This window comes from Hibiscus syriacus, unplaced genomic scaffold, assembly GCF_006381635.1.
Source record: "Hibiscus syriacus cultivar Baekdansim isolate YM2019G1 unplaced genomic scaffold, ASM638163v2 tig00112988_pilon, whole genome shotgun sequence".
Classification (NCBI taxonomy): domain Eukaryota; kingdom Viridiplantae; phylum Streptophyta; class Magnoliopsida; order Malvales; family Malvaceae; genus Hibiscus; species Hibiscus syriacus.
The window spans coordinates 22326-45807 of NW_024063432.1; the positions used below are offsets into that span (position 1 = coordinate 22326).

The 23482-nt window shown below is 33.7% G+C and overlaps 3 protein-coding genes and 1 long non-coding RNA gene across 7 annotated transcripts; 2 read left to right on the forward strand and 2 right to left on the reverse strand.

Moving 5' to 3' along the window:
- The first annotated feature begins 1691 nt into the window (after positions 1–1691).
- LOC120185041 (small G protein signaling modulator 2-like) lies at positions 1692–10161 on the forward strand. 4 transcript variants are annotated; one of them, XM_039189373.1, is made up of 7 exons: positions 1692–1703; positions 6747–6750; positions 7084–7286; positions 8243–8378; positions 8469–8518; positions 8720–8773; positions 8899–10160. In XM_039189373.1, exons 3-7 carry the CDS (start codon positions 7141–7143, stop codon positions 10109–10111), a joined length of 1599 nt encoding a protein of 532 aa, XP_039045304.1. In that variant the 5' UTR covers positions 1692–1703; positions 6747–6750; positions 7084–7140; the 3' UTR covers positions 10112–10160. The 4 variants fall into 4 exon arrangements, with proteins under 4 accessions (XP_039045304.1, XP_039045305.1, XP_039045301.1 ...); XM_039189374.1 differs by lacking the exons at positions 1692–1703; positions 6747–6750 and adding an exon at positions 6785–7012 and having other exon boundaries at positions 7146–7286; positions 8899–10161; XM_039189370.1 differs by lacking the exons at positions 1692–1703; positions 6747–6750; positions 7084–7286 and adding an exon at positions 6791–7012.
- Positions 10162–13214: 3053 nt separating this feature from the next.
- Positions 13215–14621, reverse strand: LOC120185045. The gene is made up of 3 exons (XR_005522089.1): positions 14564–14621; positions 14390–14475; positions 13215–13320 (listed from the first exon to the last, which is right to left on the reverse strand). It is a non-coding gene; the product is annotated as an uncharacterized LOC120185045 (long non-coding RNA).
- Positions 14622–18752: 4131 nt separating this feature from the next.
- LOC120185043 (vacuolar protein sorting-associated protein 26A-like) lies at positions 18753–20592 on the forward strand. The gene is made up of 6 exons (XM_039189375.1): positions 18753–18840; positions 19213–19257; positions 19426–19480; positions 19661–19837; positions 19970–20415; positions 20564–20592. The coding sequence occupies exons 1-5, from the start codon at positions 18829–18831 to the stop codon at positions 20143–20145; spliced, it is 465 nt and encodes a 154-aa protein (XP_039045306.1). The 5' UTR covers positions 18753–18828; the 3' UTR covers positions 20146–20415; positions 20564–20592.
- Positions 20593–21067: 475 nt separating this feature from the next.
- LOC120185044 (rhodanese-like domain-containing protein 14, chloroplastic) lies at positions 21068–22204 on the reverse strand. The gene is made up of 4 exons (XM_039189376.1): positions 22031–22204; positions 21809–21947; positions 21614–21716; positions 21068–21232 (listed from the first exon to the last, which is right to left on the reverse strand). The coding sequence occupies exons 1-4, from the start codon at positions 22127–22129 to the stop codon at positions 21118–21120; spliced, it is 456 nt and encodes a 151-aa protein (XP_039045307.1). The 5' UTR covers positions 22130–22204; the 3' UTR covers positions 21068–21117.
- Between the last annotated feature and the right edge of the window lie 1278 nt (positions 22205–23482).

Sequence of the window (23482 nt, forward strand, 5' to 3'; positions counted from 1 at the left end):
GTTTCTACGCCTGAATCAGGGCGACATGATGGTGCTGGAGTATGAGAGGGAGTTCCTCAGATTGATCCATTATGCGTATGAGGTTGTTTCTTCTGAGGCTCACTGCTGCAGGAGGTTCAAGAAAGGTCTCCACCTGGATATCCTCACCAATTTGGAAGCTGACCCTCCTCGTATCTTTGTTGAGTCAACATTTCATGCGAAAGCAGTGGAGATGATCTTGTTTAAGAAGGCTTAGGCGATGAGCGATTCAGTAGGTCAGAGTCAGAGGGCTTCGAAGACAACTAGATCATCTCAATCATCCGCGAAGTCAGCCAGGGCCCCCCAGAGTTCAGGGAGACAATCGTCAAGGCCGTCTAGAGGAGCATCTCAGAGTTCAGATCGCGATGGTAGGTCTGGCGCAAGACGATCGACGATGATCAACAATCATCGAAACATACGATGACGGTCGACGATGACAATCAATGGTCACCGATAATAGTTAACTGCACAATGTAGCTCGACTTAACTTGGTTGGACTGATTTAATCTGGTTCGGTTAGACTGGTGTGGACAACTATTTTTGTTCGAGGTCGTTAAATAATTATGTCATATGCTTTAGAAATATATATATATAACATGGTTTTGAGAATATATGAAGTATATAGTTTTAAAATTATAATATATATATATATATATATATATATATATATATATATAGTATTGTAATATATAGCTTTGAATATATATATATATATAATTTAGAAAACTTATAAAAAATATATATAATATATAGTTTTGAAATTATAATATATAGTTTTGAAACATTATGTAATTTCTAAAAAATATATATTATATTTGTTATTGTTATTTCATTTTGCAAGTTCGAGTAGTGTTCAATCCAAAAGAAGTCCAACACGGGTAATGGATCAAACCCAATTTGCCTGACCTAGCAGATTGGCGTCTGATGTCACAAAGTCTAGCAATCAAGGAACCCAAAGCCCAAAACTCGCGAGACAACCTAATACAGCAAGCAAAGGGGGTCAATGGGTTTCATAATAATACCTATGGGTGTTTAAAATTCGGTTTTAACCGAATTAACCGACCGAACCGAATTAATTCGGTCGGCCACCGAATTAGTTCGATCGGGGAATGGTTAAGGTTTTTTTTGATATTCGGTTAATGGTTAATTCAGTTCGAAATCGGTTAATTAACCGAAATAAAATTTTAAATTTTAAATATATTATATATAACATATGGGCTCGGCCCAAACCATTTAAAACCCAATTAATAATTTAAGATCCAATAACTTTTAAACCTAAATCAATATTAATTAATTAAAAAATTTATATAAAATTTTTATTTTATAATTATATATTATTTAAATTATTTGTAAACTGTTTTTCTGAATTAAAAAATATTATATATATTATATATAACATATGGGCCCAACCCAAACCATTTAAAACTCAATTAATAATTTAAGATCCAATAACTTTTAAACCTAAATTAATATTAACTAATTAAAAAAAATTATATTTTATAATTATATATTATTTAAATTAATTATAAACTGTTTTTTTGAATTATAAAATATTTATTTTTTATATAAATTAGAAAATTTTTAAAAAATTCGGTTAATTCAAAAATTAACCGAAATTTATTCGGTTCGGTTAATATTTTCGAAAAAAAATTTTGTTCGGTTAACGGTTAAAGAAAAAAAATTCTGTTAATTTGGTTAATGGTAGTTCTATCGGTTCGGCCACTGAATTAACCGAATTAACAGCCATAATAATACCCAGCGTCGCGCAATGAGAATCATCGAATCAAGAGGATATCAACGACACAGATTGAGCAAGGGATTAAGGTTTATTAACCATAATCTTAATAGCACCAGTAACCACACAAACCTAAGTCGTTGGATCTGGATAAATCCATCCACGAGCTGATAGAAAAAGGGAAAGATTTCCCTTTTCCAGATTTTTGCTTGATTTGGCAAAGGAAATAATAAAATCAAGGACTGTCAGCAACATAAATTAACATAAACAAATAAAGAAATAACTTTTAAACCAAAGTGATAACAACAGTCGGTAAAAACAACCAAAACTAAAAACTGAGGGACAATCTCGATGATTATGGGATTAAACCATGCACAAAAGAAAAATCAACCCTCATTCGAATCTATAAAAACCTTGAATGAAAATGAAACAAAGGAGTGAGAAATCGGGAGGAAAAATCTAGTGAGAAATTAAAAAAATAGATGAAAAGAGAGAAAGAGACGAGCTTATTTGTGTTCATGATCATCGGAGGAGAAGAATGTCACCAGAACCTTAATCGTCATCGAATGAGGTAAAAAACTGAGATCCCTTTTGTAGATCTAGGCTTTGATGATGATTGCATGGGTGTTCGGTCTTCAGATTTGAGTTTAGAATAAAACGAGGAGTATTTTAGGGTATAGTTTAGGTTTTCGGCCACCGTGGTTGGTGGTCGATGTGACAGTCGGGGTAGGTTTTCCAGTGGATAGCCATCAGAATCTGGATTAGGCTTGTTGGAGGGGAAGAGAGAGTTGGGAGCATTTTAGGTTGAGTTTTTTTTTAGAGAAAAGATATAAAATTAAATGAAAAAGTGAAATTTGGGTTATTTACAAAAAGGAAGAGAGTGTAATTAGAGATAGTCTAATTATTTCCACAGTCCTCATAAGTTTGATGTGTAATTCGTTTTAATCACCAATTTTATAATTTGGTCCATGAATTTCATTTTGAGCGCAATTCAATCCCCAATTTCAATGATATTTGTTTTTATTTATCTTAAATTAATATTTAGTATGATATGAGTATGTTTATTTATTAATTTAATTTCAATGTGTTTGTTTAGTTGTGTAATTTTATTTAAGAATGATTAATTTATTTAGTGGCATCGATTAACAAGCATGTACAAATAATTTGATCCTTAATCATAACATGATTATTTTTAATTTGTCAATATTTTATGAAACCTATTTGCATGACATTTTTTATTATTTTGCAAGCATGATAGCCTCATCCACATCACTTCATTTCTTACATAACAAATTAAAAGGTAATACAAGTTTAATTTGAATTATCAAAGTGGGTCATCCTAATTCACTTGGTTAGCTCGATTATATAATTTAAAGTGAACGTGTACCCTCTAGTGGAACAAATTAAAATTGATTAGAAGGGTAGAAAAGGAAATGTTCCCATATTTAGACTTATCGAAAATAGGCCTCTCGACTTTATTCAGAGGTTTAGTTTCAGTATTTATAAATATCCGAACATCCCTCATCTATCTTAAAGGCATGGTAATCCCCATTAATAAAAATTTGTTTGTTGCATAACTTTAGTTGAATAAATATAATGGACATGATATTTCTAGTTTTTTTTTTCTAGTACAGGAGCTTACCATTCTACCTTATATTAGGTGATGATTTCTCCATGGTTCAAAGCAATGAAATGTTAACAACTTGATTTTAATAATTTTGACGAAAAATGATGATTTATAGTTTTTTTTTCGGAAATGAAGGGGATGTCAATCTACTCTAAATTTGGTGGTAAACTTTCTCCGATTCAAGACACAAACCATTGACATTCCCTCTTAGATCTTAATGGATTGAATGCCATTACATTTATTTAAGTAAAAGGGATCAATAACTAGATTAAAATTTGAGTTAATAAATTTCATTGCAAAGACAGTAATTAATATACTAGGTACTGATTTTCAGGTGTTATGGGGTGCTAATCATTCTCTACATCTAATTGACTCTTGAACTTATTTTTCTGGAACACGAACCTAAAAGTTGTTTTAATAATTTTTAAAATAAATTTTATTAAAAATAAATTTTATTAAAATAAAAATATATTTTTGGGTGATCCAATCACACCCTAAATAAAGATTGACGATGACTCCCTCAAACCATGTTTTTATTTTAAAACCCGATTTTAGTCAAAACGAAACCCCTAAAATTAATTCATCGATTTTTCAAGATGTCACGATAACCAGTTCGGTTGAACCAGTTCAGTTGGGTCGATTTGGGTTTTTGGCTGAAGGGTTAGGCGGATAATTGAGTTTAAGCTTGATTTTGAAACTTCAAAATTTTGTTTTCCTTCACCCCTCTCACACCAACAACAAAGACGATAAGGTAAACACCGATAGACTTGGGACAACATGGGGATCACGATGATATAAGAGATGTCGTAAATAGAGCTACGATTGACGGCAAAACGATGTTGGAAACGTTCTTAAATAAGAAATGGTAAAAGAGGAAAGAGAGTAAAAAAGGTGACGTGATCTTCCTAAAACTGGAAAGTTTCCAGATTTGGTGCTTTAAAGCTAAACCTATTTAAAAAATGGTAAATTATGCCATAGGTCTTTAGGTTTTTACTACTTTCTGAATTTGATTTGAATTTAATTAAAAATTCAATTTAGTTATTGAATTTAATTAAAATTTTAATTTAATCACCAAAATTAATTTTAAGAAAAATTAGCCCCTAAATTGGGGTATGAAAACCATTGATGAGAGTCATGTTCAAGTTCAAAGATGAATTTCATTATTTTGAATATTATTAGCTTTATATCACGAGACATAATTTTTTTATTATATCGTATAAATCATTTTATCAATGCTAGTATTGAGAAACACAATCTTGATATCTATTTGATACAACTTAAGATCAAATATGCTATTAAAGTAGTTAAAATCCCAAAAAAAATAATGCAAATGAAGAGAAACTCTCTTTATAATTTATTATAATATCGAAATGATTATCAACAAATAAATAAACACGATTGAAAAATAAAAAAGAAAGAATATCAAGAATTATGTGAAAAATCCAAAAGGAAAAATCCACGAGTAGAGGAGAAGAATTTCACTAATATGAAGGAAGAAAATACAAGAGGATTTTGGAGAAAGAAAAACTTGATATATAGCCCTTATCCTTTGTATCTATTTATAGGGATAAATACTTGATTACAAAGGAAACTAAATAAAGTAGAAATATACTTTGATAAAGTCCTCTACTTTTAATCAAACTAGATTTCTTACTTTCCTAAATTTATATATTAATCAATTTAGGTCACTTTGAATTAAAGTAAAACTCTAACAAATCTCCACCTTGACGCAAATTCTGAAAGTGCGAAGATTTTAAGACAAAACACTCAAATTCGATAAGACACCTAAACTCAAGAAAAACAATTCTTCACTTTAACGTACAAGTACATCCCTCAAATGGGTAATCTTCAATAATGGATACCGACTGAATCCAAGTTTTTTCTAAGCTTGGATTTAGTCTTCACATCGATATGGTTATCATAAGTACCAACTTTGTTGACAAATGTATCACCGTGAGTAATATCATGCAAAACATGATTCCGATCATCAATGATAATTCTATCTTCAAACTCGTTATTCCCACGAAATTGAACTCTTATATGCTTCACATAATTGTTTTGTCCACGATTATCTCATTCAACAAAAAAATATTATCTCAACCAATAACAAAGTTATTTGACATGGAGCAGGAAACATCAACTGCATTATCTAAAATTGTTGAACCTTGTAGAACATAAAACTTGGTAGTCTTTCTCTGCCCTTTCATTACAACAAGAGAGCTCTTCTAAAAGTTCATAGCTCCACATTCACTAGAGAATTTATACCATTTTGAATCTAGGTTACCTAATGAAATTAAATTTCTACTCAAATCTGAAACATGTCTCACATTACCAAGTGTTCGAACAATCACGTCGAACATCTTAATTTTGATTGTTCCAATAACTGCGACTTTACAAGGGAAATTATTTCCCAAAAATATATTACATGAAGATACAACTTTATACGTTGCAAACTAGTCATGATTGGGACTCATATAAAAACTTCTACTAGAGCCAAGTATCCACTAATCACTTATTATAAAGTTGTCGCTAGCTACAAGTGGAAGTTCTCTATCATCGCACTCCTCCACTACCCTGGACTCACCAGATTTTTCAAAGTTATGCTCTTCAGCTTCTCTTTTAATTTTATTCTGTAATAAAGGGGATTTCATTTCGTTAACCCGTTTAGTACTTAAACCATCAGTTTTGATCTGTTTTAGTATCTAAACTTTTAATTTTTCAAAACCATATCTAATGTTTAGTTTTTATTTTGTTTTAGTACCTCACATCTAAACACTTAACGACACTGTAACTTTTTGGGTAAATTACATCATTTTGGTACTAAAGTTAAAAAATTCAATTTAACTACTTAACTTTCAAATTGACCTTATCTTAATCATTCTAATTTATTTTATTAATGATTTTTGTGACATGACATTTTAATATTATTTTGTTCATATATAATTAAAAATAAAAAAAAATCAAACTTGAGAGTTTTTTTATTTTGAAGTGATTAAATTAGGAGTAATTTGAAAGTTAAGTAATTAAATTACAAAATTTAAGCTTTATTGACCAAAATAAGAGCGAGAAGATAGTTGAATGATGAATTATGTAATTTACCCATAAAATTGTGCCAAATACAAATCATCCGTTAAGTTTTTTAACTGTGATGTATTAAAATAAAACAAACATAAACGTTAAGTATAATTTTAAAAATTAAAAATTTAAATATTAAAACGGACTAAAATTTATAGTTTAAATACTAATGTCTTCAATTATTAAATTGATATTTAAACATAGCAGAATCAATCTGAAATCTGTTTTCTGTACGTGAAAAGCTACAGAGGAGGAGTGGAGAGAGAGACAAATGAAATAGACTAATTACAGCCCAAGAAAGCACCCAGAAGGATGAGTCAGTCAACAAAGCTAAAAAGAGCAACTTAGAGGAAGCAGAGGTTAAAGAAGGGGTAGGTCGGCCATCTCAAACCTTCGATGTTCCCCCCAGCGAACGACAGCCCCACCGGAATCAACTACATCGGCGGCGGCGGAGGATTCTGGTCGACCCTATCGGTGCCTCCCTCAAAAACTGCCGTCGCCGTCACTGCTGTCGCGGGCCTCGCTGTGTTTGCTGCCGTTTTCTTCTCAACTACTAGGTAAAATGAAATTTTTATGAAAGAAAGGAAACTGATCTATCATTCAATGCTTAACGGTAAAAGTAATTTCCGAAAACCCTAGTAACGGTATGTAATAGGACTAGTTGATATGAATCAAATTCAAATAGATGAGAGCTATTAGGCGAAGTCAGACTTCATCTTCATCTCGAATTTCGCCCTCACCCTCCTCGTCATCGTCTTCTTCGTGGATTAATTTGCGTTCGCTTCTATTCGTTGTTACTTCTTCACTAGTTTCTTGTTCTTCCTCTGATCGGTGAGTCCTGGCCTCTTTCTTCTCCCTCTTCCCCTCATACACCCGTTTGTTTTCGTTGCTCTTGTTAGACTTTCTATTCATATCCCGATCTCTTTTGTTTAAGTTCGAACCTGTTTCCTTATTTGATCTGCTTCTTATTTTTTCTTTATTTAGATTCTTACTATTTCCCTTCAAACTTCTTTTTGGCTAATTAGGTTTTAAGCTTCTTTCTTAGTATTTTCAGTCATTATTGCTTCGTTGTTTGCTTGTTTATTTCAAATCCTAATGTTTTTTTTTCTTCACTTATTATTACTATTATTATTTGATCTGTGTTAATGCGACTTGGAAACTTTACTATTACTCTTTTTGCATTATTTTCTTAAATGGATGACCAAGATTGCCTTTAGATTGCTTCAATCTGTGACTTTAATGTTGCAATAATTGAATGGTAACTCTCATAATCAAATGAAACAGAGAGATTTTGAAAGGGAAAAAACACTCTATTTTATGAGGCGAAATCAGATTATTTTCTATCTTTTTTTTCCAATCAGCAGCTGGATAAAATTGGAAAATTAGAGGCAGGCGAAGAGTCACTCATGACTTACTACTTTATTTTTTTATTCTTTTTTCCCCTCCCAAGCAAAATAGAATTGAAATGTAAATCTTCTTCTGATGGATCCTCATTGGTGCAAGCTAGTATTCTTTGCTTGTGAGAATGGAATCTGCTCTAAGGCTTGATGAGGAAAGAGTAGACTGCCTCTTGGTATTATGATGGTTTTGAAATAACTCAAGTCACCCTTTCTAGCAAATTTTGTGATGATTTTTATTTCCTTGAACCTCATTATGTGAAACTCAGATAATAGCATTTGTATCGATAAATTGGTTCCCTTGATGTTATAATTTTATTTACTTATCACATTTTCTTGTCACATTATTATTAATTTCTCATTTTCTATTTGTAATTTGACCTTTTCCAGTGGTCGTCTCAGATCACCCTGGTCGCGCTGTAGAAAGAAACAAGCCCTCTCGCCTCAGCAATGGAGAAGTTTGTTTACACCTGATGGCCGACTCCAGGATGGTGGGGTCAAGTTCTTGAAGGAAGTTCGCTCTAGAGTGAGTTACTGCTACAACTAACCAATTGATTTTCTCTTTTATTTGTTATGTTGTAGTTGCAATGCTTAAACTTGTATACCATTGATGCAGGGTGTTGATCCCAGTATTAGGGCAGAGGTCTGGCCCTTCCTCCTTGGTGTGTAAGTACACTGAACCTCTGTTACCCTTGTTGCTACTGCTTCAATTGTTGTTTTTTTGCTCCCTCAAGAAGCATCACAGGAAGTTTCTACTTTTTTTCTGTCGAATGGTTTTTGTCTGGGGTAGCATCTTAGCCTACTCTCAACCCGTTAGTTTTCAATCTCATGTCATGACATTTCTTTTGTTCTATTTCTCCGTAACAGCTATGACTTAAACAGTTCCAAAGAAGAAAGAGATGCTGTTAGAATTCAGAAAAGGTTAACTTTCCTTTTTCTTCCTGTACTTTTTACTTTGTTATTCCTTGTAGCTATACCAGTTAAATGCTACCAACCGTATCCTCTTTCGTTTGCTTCTTCACCTTTTTGTCAACCTTTTGATGCAGGAAAGAGTATGAAAAACTCCGCAGAAAGTGTCGACGGATCCTAAGACATGGCAGTGAGAATTGTAAGTTATCTGAAACTGGTGGAACTTGTCAAAATGGAGACGGTGGAAGTCTTATTCAGGAGATGGACACATCTAGCTCTGAAGATGTTGTTAGTGCCGGAGAATCTCTCTCTATTGAGGAAAGGAACCCGGATGCTGAGTTTTCTGATGAACCATCCAGTACATTGTTGACAAATGATGATGTGTCAACACTGAACTCGTCAGACTCCGACTCTTCAGAAGACCCTGAAGCGACTGAGGGTTCCCACTCTTTGGATGGTAGAGAGGAGAATGATCCTGATATTGCTTCAGAAAGGAATGTTCCTGTCTCTAGCACTGAAGGGGTATCAAAGCTGCGGGCAACTGAAGACTTTTCCACCTGGCAGCGAATCATTCGTCTCGATGCTGTTCGTGCCAATGCTGACTGGATGCCGTACTCTCCTTCTCAGGCTTCAGTGCCAGATGGAAGGGCACGCCATGCCGCTGAGGCTGTTGGTTTAAAGGATTATGATCACCTATACCCCTGCAGAATTTTCCATGCTGCACGTTTGGTTGCTATCCTGGAAGCTTACGCACTTTACGACTCTGAAATCGGCTACTGCCAGGGCATGAGTGATCTCCTTTCTCCAATAGTTTCAGTCATCCCCAAAGATTACGAGGCATTCTGGTGTTTTGTAGGTTTCATGAAGAAAGCTCGACATAACTTTAGGCTCGACGAGGTCGGAATCAGAAGGCAACTCAATATCGTTTCCAAGATAATCAAATGCAAGGACTCTCAACTTTACAGGCATTTGGGGAAGATGCAGGCAGAGGATTGCTTTTTCGTTTACAGGATGGTGGTTGTCCTTTTTAGGAGGGAATTGACATTCGAACAGACAGTGTGCCTTTGGGAGGTAATGTGGGCGGATCAGGCAGCCATTAGAGCCGGGATTTCGAAGTCGGCGTGGAGCAGAATGAGGCAGAAGGCACCACCAACGGATGATTTGTTGCTGTATGCAATTGCAGCTTCGGTGTTGCAGAGGAGGAAATGGATCATTGAGAAGTACAGCAGCATGGATGAGATTTTGAGGGAGTGCAACAGTATGGCCGGGCAACTTGATGTATGGAAACTCCTCAACGATGCGTATGACTTGGTGGTAACTCTTCATGACAAGATCGAGTCGTCCTTTTGATCCACTCCCCAGAATTTTTGTCCTCAATTTGGTAACAATTAATAATATTTATTTTTGGGTAAATTGTGCATTTAGTACTTAAATTATCAATTTTTATTCGCTTTAGTATATAAATTTTTAGTACTTTTTCAAAATCATATTTAATGTTTAGTTTTTGTTTCATTTTAGTATTTTGTTGTTAAACTTAACGCATTTGATATCCAAAATATCATTTGTGGTCCATTTTAGTACCTAAAGTTTTAATTTTTTTTTAAATTTAATGTTAAATTTTGAATGTGGTATTACAATAAAAGAAAAACTAACCTTTAGATATAATTTACAAAAAATTAAAGTTTAGGTATTAAAATGAATTAAAATTGATAGTTTAGGTATTATAAGATACTCATATTTTTTCACAAAAATGTTGTTTAATATTTAAAACATATTTATTAATAATGAATGGTGCAAATAGTTGACCCTTGTTCTCATATGTAATGGGGTAAGGGGAGGTAAGATAGTAGGCTGCCCCCAATACCAGGTTGAGAGCAGCTTTCATAGAAGACCTCCGAATTATGAAATGCCTCCTTGTGCTCTGCCAACTGAGCTGGATGGTCATCTCATATTTATTAATAATGTTTTTGTTAAATAAGAGTAATTATAATATATATATATATATATATATATATATATATATATATATATTAGATAATTAAAACTTATAAATAAATATATTTTCAATATTTTAATAGCTACAATTTTCAAAAATAATATTAAAAATATAATATAAATAGAATAAAAAACTTAATAATATCATTTTAAAGCAATACAAGAATTAGTAAATAATATTAAAAGTAAGTAATTATTAATACTCATTAAAATTATAAATAAATATTATAATATTTTTATGTAAATAATAATCATCATTAATTACTTTAGTAATTTATCATATATAATTAAATAAAAATACAATTATATGAATTATTTATTAGTTAAAGTTTAAATTACATATAATATATTTTTAATTTTAACCCATTATTGACTTAAATGCTTAATCATTCTTTCCTATAAATATTCTAAGTTTAAATTTTCAATTTATTTTTAATTTTCCTTACTAAGATAAATTTTAATAAAATATATTATTAGATTACTTGTCTCAAGTTCAATTTATTAATAATTTGATGGTTGATACTCTTAATTCTCTCTTATTTTCTCCTCCAATCATATGAAGATTAGTTGGATAAATTAAATGAATTAAAACTATACGAAAAATTTTCAATTAGATAATAATATGATAAAAAAATTAAGATGTGGAAACTGACCTACCTAAAAGAAAATTTCATCCTCGAAATTTATCTGAAGCGAACAGTTGTGGAAACTGACCCTTATTTGATTTCTTTATCTTTCATGTAGCTTTTGCGGGATTGCAGTTACTCTACGAGACCTTTACCATTAGGATACGACTGTTCCGAAGAACTGTCTCATCCTGATCTAAAATCTATACAGACTCATCTTCATGAGATAACTCCAATCTCAGCTCAACATCCTCAACCTGGATAAAGTGACTCGGATCTGAATGGTAAAGCCTCATCATGGACACATGGAATACGTCATAAATACGGTTAAGCTGGAGAGGTAGTTCAAGCTGATAAGCGATATATCCAACTCTCTTCATAATACAATACGATCTAATAAATCTTGGACTCCAATTACCTTTACGTTTAAATCTCAACATCTTTTTTCATAGTGATACCTTCAGAAAAACTTGATCCCCAACCTCGAACTCAATATCTTTTTCTCTTTGATCAACATAAGACTTTTTTATGTCAAACGTTTCTCTTAGGTGATCACAGATCAATCTGAAAATATCCTTTGTAACACCCCATCCAGGTCCAGGAGTCCGAGCTGGATACTTGAGCGTACATTAGGTTCCAATCGTGTTAGACAGATCAGGATCCATATTACGCACATTTCAAGGAAACAACAAATTAAAATTTCTTAATATTCATCACACACAACGTTCAATGTAACTAACATGCAATTGAATCTTAATTAAACATGCAATCATTACATTTAAATGTTTAGGGATATTTCAGTTATTTCACATCGTATAATAAATCAAAAAGTCAAATGACCACATTAAGGTTACCACATGTTAAACATTATCATAAGAAAGCAGCACGCAAAATTTCATACCAATCGAACATCAAACAATCACTCAATTGATCATATAAGACTATGGACCTAAACGTAAATATGCAAAACTTATGTACCAAACAATAACATACAATTGAGGGTTCCATTATTTAATTAAGTGTGTTTAAGAAATGATCACTCAAATCTCATCAAATTTCCAAATTAAGAGTTTAAGTAATTATACAAATCAATTTTTGGGTTAAACATTCAGGGGTCAAATTATAATTTAAGAATACTTCACACCTTTAATGAATGCAATTTCACCTTTTTTCCATCGAGCAGAAAAATGAAGGGATCGATCCTTTCTTGAAAATGATTGATCATTTTTCACTGGGGATCGATCATTTTGAAAAGGGACCGATTCTTTACAAAACAGAAACTTTGGAATCGATCATTTCCCCTAAAAAATCGATCCTTTTTTCTGAAAAACTACAGATTTGCTAAGAACATGCATATTTGGTCAACTAATCACTCACATAAAAGTAATCATGGGCTAGAAACATTCTTAGACACTATTCAACCACTTCATACATGTCAAAACAAAGGTATAGCATGCTTTATAACACAAGTCATCACATAATACACATTAATCAAAGATTTGACACCAAAAGTCAATAATTGCATAAAAGTTCATTTCAAGCACAAGTCACCTAATCATTTTTGGCATTTAAGGTCGTTTCATGCAACCTAATAGTCTAACATGTTTAGTTTACTATGTTGCGCTTGCCTACGCACTCCAAGCACTTCTTTAAGGCCTAAATTAACATTTGAGTATTCACATGCTTTGGTTAAACAAGTTCTCTCATAACATTCTCAAATCAACACATTATACCATCATCAATCTTCAAATATAAAGCAAGTGTTACAAGTCTAGTCCATACAACAAAAGTCATCAATACAACATACATGCCTAAGTCCAAAACGTCACCCACATTGCCACACTTAAGCTTTCCGAAAACATATACACTTCATTGAACCTTTGCCTTGCTTGATCACTCCTGATGCCAAGCCTCTTGCCTCCGTTCGATTCCATTACTCTGAAAATTTTAACAACGAGTGTGAGCTAATAAAGCCCAGTGAATGACAATCATTCGAAGACAATGCACATAGTCAAGATGAAGCATGGCTCTATATGCTCATGTTTAATATGCCCTTACCTCGTCGTACAAGTAACATCATGGCATGCTTAAATGATCAATTACATCTTCTAAATGCACATAATTTCCAGAATTTACAAATGTTACATAACTACTTAAGTCATGGCATTCATAAGCGCTCATGCACAATTACCTTCCTTGGCAAGGCACACACAAAACATACATACTTTCATTTTAAGATTAATGGTCTTTGTTCAAAACACAACTCACTCATTGGATACACGGACTCCATACAACTCCCATTTTATTTGCGAACTTACATAGGTCCAAAACCATGAATTACGGAGCAAAGCTCTACGCCCAACCAAACCCCGTATCTTCTCGAAGTAAAACCGACCAAACCCCATATAATCCTGAATCATACACACTTTTACAAAACACATAGAGTATTCTTTCCTAGGTATGCCTTTCATATCCAAAGGTCCCATTAATAACAAATAGCCAATTAATCCGAGTTTACCAATAGGGATTGTCAATGATACGTAGTTTTCACATATTAATTCAATTACATTTCGAAACACACTTACATATATTTGTCATTATCATCCATATATATGGACAGTGAGAAAGTTCAGCTCGTCCAATCACATATTCACATTATACACTTTCGCTTTAAACACATCGAAATTGGTAATCATGATCAACTCACATATTTAGAATATATATAGATTTTCGGAAATTGCTTTCAAAATCCTATGCATCATTTGCAACACAACACATTCACATTTCCCCAATTACGATATATGAGACATCGTACACAATTCTACATAACTACTATTTCATATTCATATTTCCAATATACGTGTCATCACATATAAATCAACATATCTCAGATCATCATCAACATCATTATCCAAATCACCTAAACATATCAAAATTAATCAAATGCATCAACTAGACAAACCTCAACCTTAAATCGTATCCATTTCTAAGAATGAGAGCCACTCACCTTACTTGTCCGAAAACCGAAAACGCTCCCAAACGCTAACCAAACACCAAGCACATAGTCTTCCCAACAAATAACACTATAAGGACCTTGAAAAACAAAAGAACACATCACAATGTATTCTAAAATAAATCAAAATTCTATGTTTCTAAGACAGAGTGAAAACGTCAAAATTACCAAAAATCACACTGAAACAACTATCCAGCACATCCGATCTGATTTGCATCTCTTCTCCTTTACAAGAGATGATAATCAACAACTAAAATCAACATATAATCCAATTAAAACCGCACAAATCAACATTCACAAACCTAATATTTTGAATTCCCAAAAATACCGAAAATCGACATTGTTTTCAAGAAATCAATATCCAAATCATTTACAATCAAAAAACTTATTTAATATAATTATAATCACTCCAAAAACAACTCAATTTCATTAAGAAAAACTTAAAATCAACTCAAGAAATCAGCACATTAATTAACTCCGAAAATCAATTGAAATCTTTTCAATTAAATCAATAATTCCACAAAATCATTAACTCAAAATCACTTGCCCTCCAAGCATGAAAGAAAACCAAGGAGAAGATCCTTACCTTGCTAAAAAATGGATTGAAATTGAGATCATCAATGGAACTCCATTATGATCAAGCTTTAGAAACAAGAAGAGAAGAGAAGAGAAACTTGAGAATTAAAATCAAGATTGAGATGAGTGAATTTAGAAATCAAGAAGAGAAAAGAAAAGGAATTGGTCAGCTAGGTTGAGAGAAAATAAAAGAAAATGGAGGAAGTTACGGGAAGTTACTAAAATGCAAAATGAGAAGGAAATGAAAATCATGTGAATGAAAACAAGTAAATAAGGAAATATAATTTAGATTAAAATGAATCTAGATGGAATTGTGGTAAAAAAGAGAAGTTAAAAGTATAGTTTAGGAGGAAAACTCTAAATATAAGCCTTGATAAAATTGCTTCATAGACTTTGGACATTGTGATAATTTACATAATGGTCACTAAAATTACAAATTTCCAATTCTTTCAATCTAGTCACCAAACCAATTAATTTAACTTCCAAAATTAAAATCAAATATATAAAACCACTTAAACCCTTTCCAAAACATTTATTAAATAAAAATACAAATTTTAATATTTTCTTTCTTTTTTTCTTTTTTTTTTATCGAAAATCCAGAAATTGACCAGAAACCAACCCAAATTACCAGACCCGATTTTGGGACGTTACAACTCTCTCCCCCTAAAAATAATTTCATTCTCGAAACACATGATCAGATTCACTAAGGTCTTACCCAAAGTTACGAAAACACCCTAACAACACATCAAAGAGCTTTCCAAAATCCTAGGGATTCCCCCAAGCGAACTAAACCACAACTATTTTCTAACAACAAAAATTTTGATACAACTTACTATCATATTCACAAAAATAACCACACAAACAATCAAAATATTTTCCAATTAACATTGACTCATGGAAATATCACAAAAAGACTAACTCAAAAGCAGACACAACCGACAACCAACAAAATCAAAGTACGCCATAACCACACACAAACCACGAAACCTCTTATCCAATCCACTTACCATGAACCACATCTCAACTTTCCTCCTCAAAAAAATCCTCTTGAAAGAAACATAACCAATCCAAACAAATCCACAATACCATAACTCTTTCATACCAATGCCGACACTTAACCACAACCTTAACTAAATCACCGTACCTTCCACTTATCTTTACTCTCACAAACCCAAATCTGTACCAACCACACTCGACATAACACAGCCCAAACCAAGTCTGCACCTACGTACAAAACCTCTCCAAAACAATACTCAATCATTGACATTACGAAATTTTACAATACGGAACAATCGGAAGTGAACTACTAACGAAACTCGAACCTCAAGACACCAAACCTAAATCAAATCTCCACAATTCTACTACGCCACTCTAACAAATCTCACAAACTCCACAATACACCTTTGCAAACAACGATGAGTACTGTAGCTCAATCTTGCATCCCCAAAACTAAAATTTACCCACACACGAAATCGTCCATAGAAGCATAAACCACCACCAACAAATAACACTCTCAAGGACCAATCACTCTAAAACTTCATACGAACCTATAAACCTCGGACTAAGTTTACCCTTACGTCCAAAACGCAACACCTTCTTCCAAGGCGAAACTTCCAAGAACACAAGATCACCTACGGTAAACTTAACCTCACGACACTCCAAATCTGCGTAAGACCTATGTCGATAAAAAACAACCTTCAAACATTATGTAACCAACTTAACCTTATCTTCGGTCTCCCGAGCCAAATCCGGACCAACAACACCTCAAAAGGAGTCATTTGAATACTAGTCTGATAGCTGTTATAACATGCAAACTCCACCAATGACAAATAACATTCCCAAGAACCAACAAAGCCTATAACATAAGCCTGAAGCATAACCTCTAAAACTCAAAGTATCCACCCGACTGACCAGCCATCCGCGAACGATAAACAGTACTAAAGCTAAAACTCGACCTTGATGCTTACGAGAACCCTTTCAAAATCCTGACACAACTCGAGGATCGCAACCCAAAATAATCAGCAAAGGAACACTATGCAACCTACCATCACCGCCAAGCGCAACTCAACTACGAACCTAAAATGAACCCATCACACGCATATATAGAAATGCGCACTCTTAGAAAACGTTCACAAATGCCCAAACAAAATCCTTTCCCGGCGACAACAAGAGCAACTTGTCACAAGGTATAACACGTTCCCACTTCCATTACCGACTATTAACCTACTAAATCAAACCCGAAGAACACTAATACTCGGATTTTCACACGTTAATAAACCAACATTGACTAACAAACTCAATAACCAAACATTTCAATCCCTGCTAGCACTACAGCTATCTTGCCACTCCCAATACATCATCGTAGCTCACAGACGCATCACAACCCCCGCCAAATGTCCTTGCAAGAATCTCACACCTCAACTCAAATCCTCAACCACACACATCCTAGCTTGGAATCACGAAACACCTAGCCATCTAACATCATCATGCACAAATCTGATTTTCAAAGAACATTTTCGTCACCAAGCTTTTTAACCCAATCAAAACAACAACAAAACCTCAGTTACTTGAATCAAACATTCCAAGATACACAGAACCACATCAGCACAATTAAACCAAACCACCACTATCAGCAAAATTTTAACCAAAAGCAAACCTTGGCAGTACTTTTCGATGACCTCTAACCCACACTAGCTCATAACTCCTTTGGACCCACACCACAACTTCAATTGCAACACCACGACCTGGAATCAACACCTATAATTCAAAATTTTATTTCAAAGACTTCTCAGTCAACCCCGAACAATAATCTTAGAAAACACAATCCAAGAGGACCTCAACAAAAATATACGATTCCACTAATCTCTGAACAACATAAATGACTGTCGAGACGAACAACACCACATAAACTGTTCTGAAACAATCACACGTGCCTCATAAACCTCTATCTGTCAACAACCCAACCGCAAACCAGTTCTTCAATAACACCTCAGATTCCCAAACCAAATCAACTAATTCTCTTCCATGTTACGAATTTACAAACCCGACTTACTCTGTTTACATCAACACACACCTGTGCGTCACATTACTTCCCACCTTAACCCGTCATAAGAGTACCTCATACCAAAACGAGATACGACCATAATCCTCTACGCATGCCAACCCCAAATGACACTTGACTCAATTCATAACCCAACAAAATTTGCAATCTGAACTCAAATCCTTCTAACTCAGTCTACATCTCATGTCGAACAACAACAGATACCAGAACCACAACATTACTCCTCAAGCAAAATTAAACCCCTTGAGCCGAAGAAAACAAACTCTTCCAGAACCATTTACTGAAATATCTCGACAATTCAAACATCTTTTACGGGATACTTATTAACAACCGAACCAATAACCACGGAACCAAGATCAATCAGAGACCAACACACTTACACAATAACCCAAACTTCAAACGTATCGAATGATCAAACCTCTGCCCACACATGAAACTATTCCATACCCCAGAAGACGATTCAAACAACCAATTAAAACTTAACACTCAACGGCGTCTATATACACACCTTACACTCTTTAACAACTAAACACCAGTATCAAGACACCGACACAACCATAGTGATGTTTCCATTCCTGAATAAAGCTCAGAAATCATTTATTTATGTATTGTTAAAAGATGCTACTTGTGTACTTCTGAAATGCATTAGTTTTGTTGGTCCATGGCTGAGATTGATGATTTGATGCTATATTGTGATAACCCATTTTGTAACTAATAGTTTGATTTTTTTTCTTTTCTCAGATATGTCCAGAAAGTGACAGTTAGTCGTAATTATGGTGGAAGCATAGTGGAATACATGGACTTTATGGTACACATTTTTATTTACATCCACTTTAATTCTTTTCAATTTTTCCTCTTCTTTTCATCTCTTTCTCTTTTTCTTGCATACTATGACACCTCACTCTCGTATGCACTAGGTGCATTGTGCAGATTAGCATATATAATGTGTACCACCGAAGACAGAAATTGAATTCTGCCTTTCTGTGAAGAGTGTTTCCCCCCCATGTTCTTATATTTTATACACATATACGGGAAAGCTAGCATCAGTCTATTTGGCCTTTCATTAGGGTTTCAAGTCATTTACTATATTGATCATTGCATACTCATATACATGATTGAGTGCCTTCTGAAATTGTTGTGGCTATAGCAACTTATCTTTTGCTTGATTTATGTGTATAAGGTTCGCAATTATTCTCCACCTCCATCAATCAACAATAGCATCAAGGTGGGTGCCCTTGTTTTAATATTAATATGGTGATTGCTCTGTGGTTTCATTGCTACCCAAACTGATTCTTATGAACATTACATTGTTCATTTTGCTGTTTGTAATGAGCAGCTCATTGCATATTCATTTGTAATATTTAATTTTAACAAATATCAATCCCATCTGCAGATGGAAGTTGGAATTGAAGATTGCCTGCACATTGAGTTTGAGTACAATAAAAGCAAGTAAGTTGAACATCTATGGATCTAGCTTAAACCTGCCATCATAGGCTGGCTAAGCCGCTTAGGTTTGTGCAAGTTTAGGATTTAAGCTTGCTAGCTTACACTATTATAAGTAGCAATTTCCCCAGCCACTTTATGTAATGTAGGTTTTGACTCAGAGACTGATGGAATCCGAATTGCTCAGTATCACATGAAAGATGTTATTATTGGGAAGATATTTTTTCTTCTTGTGAGAATCAAGATTAAGAATACGGATCTTGAGATAAGGCATCGAGAGTCAACAGGATCAGGAGAAAATACCCATGTTGAGACAGAGACTCTAGCAAAGTTCGAGTTAATGGATGGTGCTCCAGTCCGAGGTTTGCTTGTAACTTAAGATTTCTTGATATTCCGAGACCTGATTCGAGTTTATTTTTATGGAAGGATATTGATTTGGGCAGACATTTAGTTTTGATGCACCAAATATTTTAATCACGTGCTTGGTATTGTAGGTGAATCAATTCCAATCAGGCTGTTTCTTAGTCCATATGAACTGACTCCAACATATCACAACATTAACATCAAATTCAGTGTGAAGTATTACTTGAATCTTGTTCTGGTGGATGAAGAGGACCGCCGATACTTCAAACAACAGGAAATTACGATATACAGGCAGCAGGATTCCTGATTATGTAAACTTGGAATTCCAACCAGTAAAGAAGAACAAATGATTTGCTGTCGAGCGGAACCTCCCTAGGGCCTCGAAGCTTAAGGTTAAAAACTACCGGAACACAGTGGTCTTCTTTTGAAGAGCTATACCTTTTTTCTTCTTTTTTGTGTAGACTTTGATTGATTGTAGCTTTGACATGGAATTGGTGCAAGGATGCAAATTATTCATGTGCTGTTGAGGAGAATATAGTTGCTTTTCGCCGCTGCTTTTGCTAGGGCTGCCATTAATGTTGACAGGGGTGTTCAAACCGTTAACCAAACTTCGGAACTTTTTTTTAACCATTAACTGAACTAAGATCAAATTAATCGATAGATTAATTGAACTCAATTTCAGTTCAGTTAATTCGATTAAAATCGAAAAGTGAATAATCCTAAAGGTTGGACATTGTACTCTACCTATTACAAGTCTCCATTCTTTGTGGGAACTACATGGCAATGGCATGAACCATGATCAATCAAGATTCCCATTATTTTTCAGTGATTTCCCATGCTTCATGGATTGTAAGCTACTTGAATGTGTTAAATTTGAGGATTTAGTTGTTGCTACTGGTTGCAAATCCTTGAAATTTGATTCCCATTTTCACATTGAAGATCAATAGGAAAAAAATGTCACACACAACTTAAAAATTAAGATGAGACAAGGTTCCTGGTATGATGAAAATGTCTAAAAGAAATCATATTCAAAGTCAAGCGATCTCGGTGGTAAAAAAGTTATTGTTATTCTTTAATGTTCCAGGTTTAAGAACCATTAATACCAGGATACAAGTGTTTAATGTCAAATGATTTTTAGAGTTGTTTTTTAACATAATACTATCTTATCTTATACTTATCCCATACCCCATATTAATAAAAAAAAATCCAAAAAGAGAAGGGGGAGAATTGAGGGCAAAACTTGATCCTCTATGGAAGCATCATCTAATCATTTAGTATATCACTCTTCGGATTCTGATGGCAGTCCTTCTTTGAACCGTGTGTAAAGACCCCCTTCTAAGTGGAAAACATTTTTGTACCCATTCAGCACAAGCAAGTAGGCTGCTATGAGTGACCTGTCATGATTGACAAAAGCAAACATTATTTGTATCCTCCAATTCGGATAAGTATGGCAATTAAATATCTTTGATTGCTTGTATTGGTTGAAAATGAAAAAGCATCATCAACTACTCATTAGGCTTCTTTAGCTTCTGTTTTAGTATATGTCAATGATTTATTTATGAGATAATATCTGTTCAGAATTTTTCTTATAGTTTCTTTTAAATAATGTGGGAGTGAGTACAAGATAATATATGTTCATAATAATTTTTAACCATTGACAATATACACATACTCTATAAACATAACTGCTCGAACTTAGGATCTCAAAAGAAACAATACTCCATCATTGAGACCACTCGATGGGTTCTCATTCTCAATAGTTTTGAAGTCAATACCTTGATTGTTGACCTTCGGGGAGATTTTGGGTTGGCTTCAATGTACCCCCAGTTGTACATGCCACTATTATCTTGGCATCCTTGTCAAATATTGATTCCACACCTGCTCAAAACACCAAATACTTAGTTCCTTCATATCTTCTAAGCAGGAAATGGTCGTAGACAATAGAAGAAACATCGGGAATTTGACCCTACTTTGAATGAACTCTGGGTTCTCTTCTGTGCCAGAAAAGATGCCAAAAAATGCAAATGCTGCACGCCTAGAAATGTCCCATGCCGTCCACTCCTTTATAAGCCTATATATCTGAATATTAACAGCACCTGTTGGATGACCCTGAATCAGAAGGCATGAAATTTAGTAGCAGCACTTTACTTTTCTGTTCTTGTCATCATGGAAGTTATAATGAGCTCACTAACCTCTTTGAATTCAGCTTCAGGTCTTACATCAAGAATCACAAAGTTATTCTCTTTTTGAAGGCGAAAAGCTTCCTTTGCATCAACGCTTCTTACCTGCATGGAGCAAATATCTGTTGTTAGTTTCAAAATGGCCCAAACTAGTAAAGGGTAGTCTTCTTATGCTTGTGTTGTCATCCTTGCAGTTCACCTGTATACATTAAGAGACGGACACAAAATTTTACGAACAAATAATATGAACTTAGGAAAGAGTATTAAAAAGTTAGAAGTGAAAAATCAAAAGATTTTAGGAATATGAAATTCCGCTCTTCAATCATTCCCTTGGTCCATCAATGTTCACATTGTGTGAGTCCCTTTTATGGAAATCTTTCTCCATCCTACATATAAAATTATTAGGGTGTAAATTCTAAGAGTACGGATTGGTCATATGCATGTGCATATATCACGCTTTGGAAAGATAGAGACATTAATCTCATGTTAGAAAAAAAAAAGTAAATTCTAAGACTAGGCCACGCCTATTCTTGGAAGCTAGTCTTCGCTTAGATGCCTGACCTGATCTTATAGTCAAAAGGCAACAACAATCTGTGGAAGAGATAGTCGATGGGTAAGTCCTGAAGTTGGGGTATAGTGAAGAAGATGAAGTTGGTGTTGGGGTGATTGAAGCAAGTGCAGCCATTTTCTTATTAGAAAATATATTTGTAAAACTTTAACATATATAAGCTACTAAAAATCTAAAAGATAAAGTACAAAAATTGTACCTCAATTATAAGATAAGATATTGTTTTGTTGAGTCCGCCACTATCAAAAGTTATAAAATAATCTATTGACTATGGAACGTTGGTTTGTTAAGTCTCGACTATTAAAAGTTACAAAATTATCACCTAACTACTCATCTATGTCAAACTCGTTCTTTTCTATTAAAAAATTAGTGATAGTCTGATCTGAACAATAATTTGTTGACTTGAATATGATCAATTTTGATCCTATAATTGTTTGAACTATATTTTATAAATCGGCTCTTTATTTATATTATGTCGTTAAGTCCATGCTTGAAAGCAACTACGGTACCAATAGACATTATTAAAATATGATTTTATCATATCCTAGCTAGTAGATTAACGGGCAACTCAGGTAACTGTCAATTATTTAACAGAAAAGAATGAGTTTGGAACATATGAATAGCCGGGTGATCATTTTATAAGTTTTAATAGTTGAAGGACTCAACAAAACAACATCCTATAATTTAAGGATTATTTTATAACTTTTAATTGAAGACCATTTGTATATGACAACAGGTCATACATTCTACAAACGTGATTACTTAAACTTATGATTTTTAGAGAGAATAATATTCTTCTTTATTATTGAGATCGAGAAAACATTATCGAAACGGCTCTAGCTTTTTTGTTGTCATTTTCATGTTGTTTCAAAAGAGACGGATGCTTGTGTTAGAAG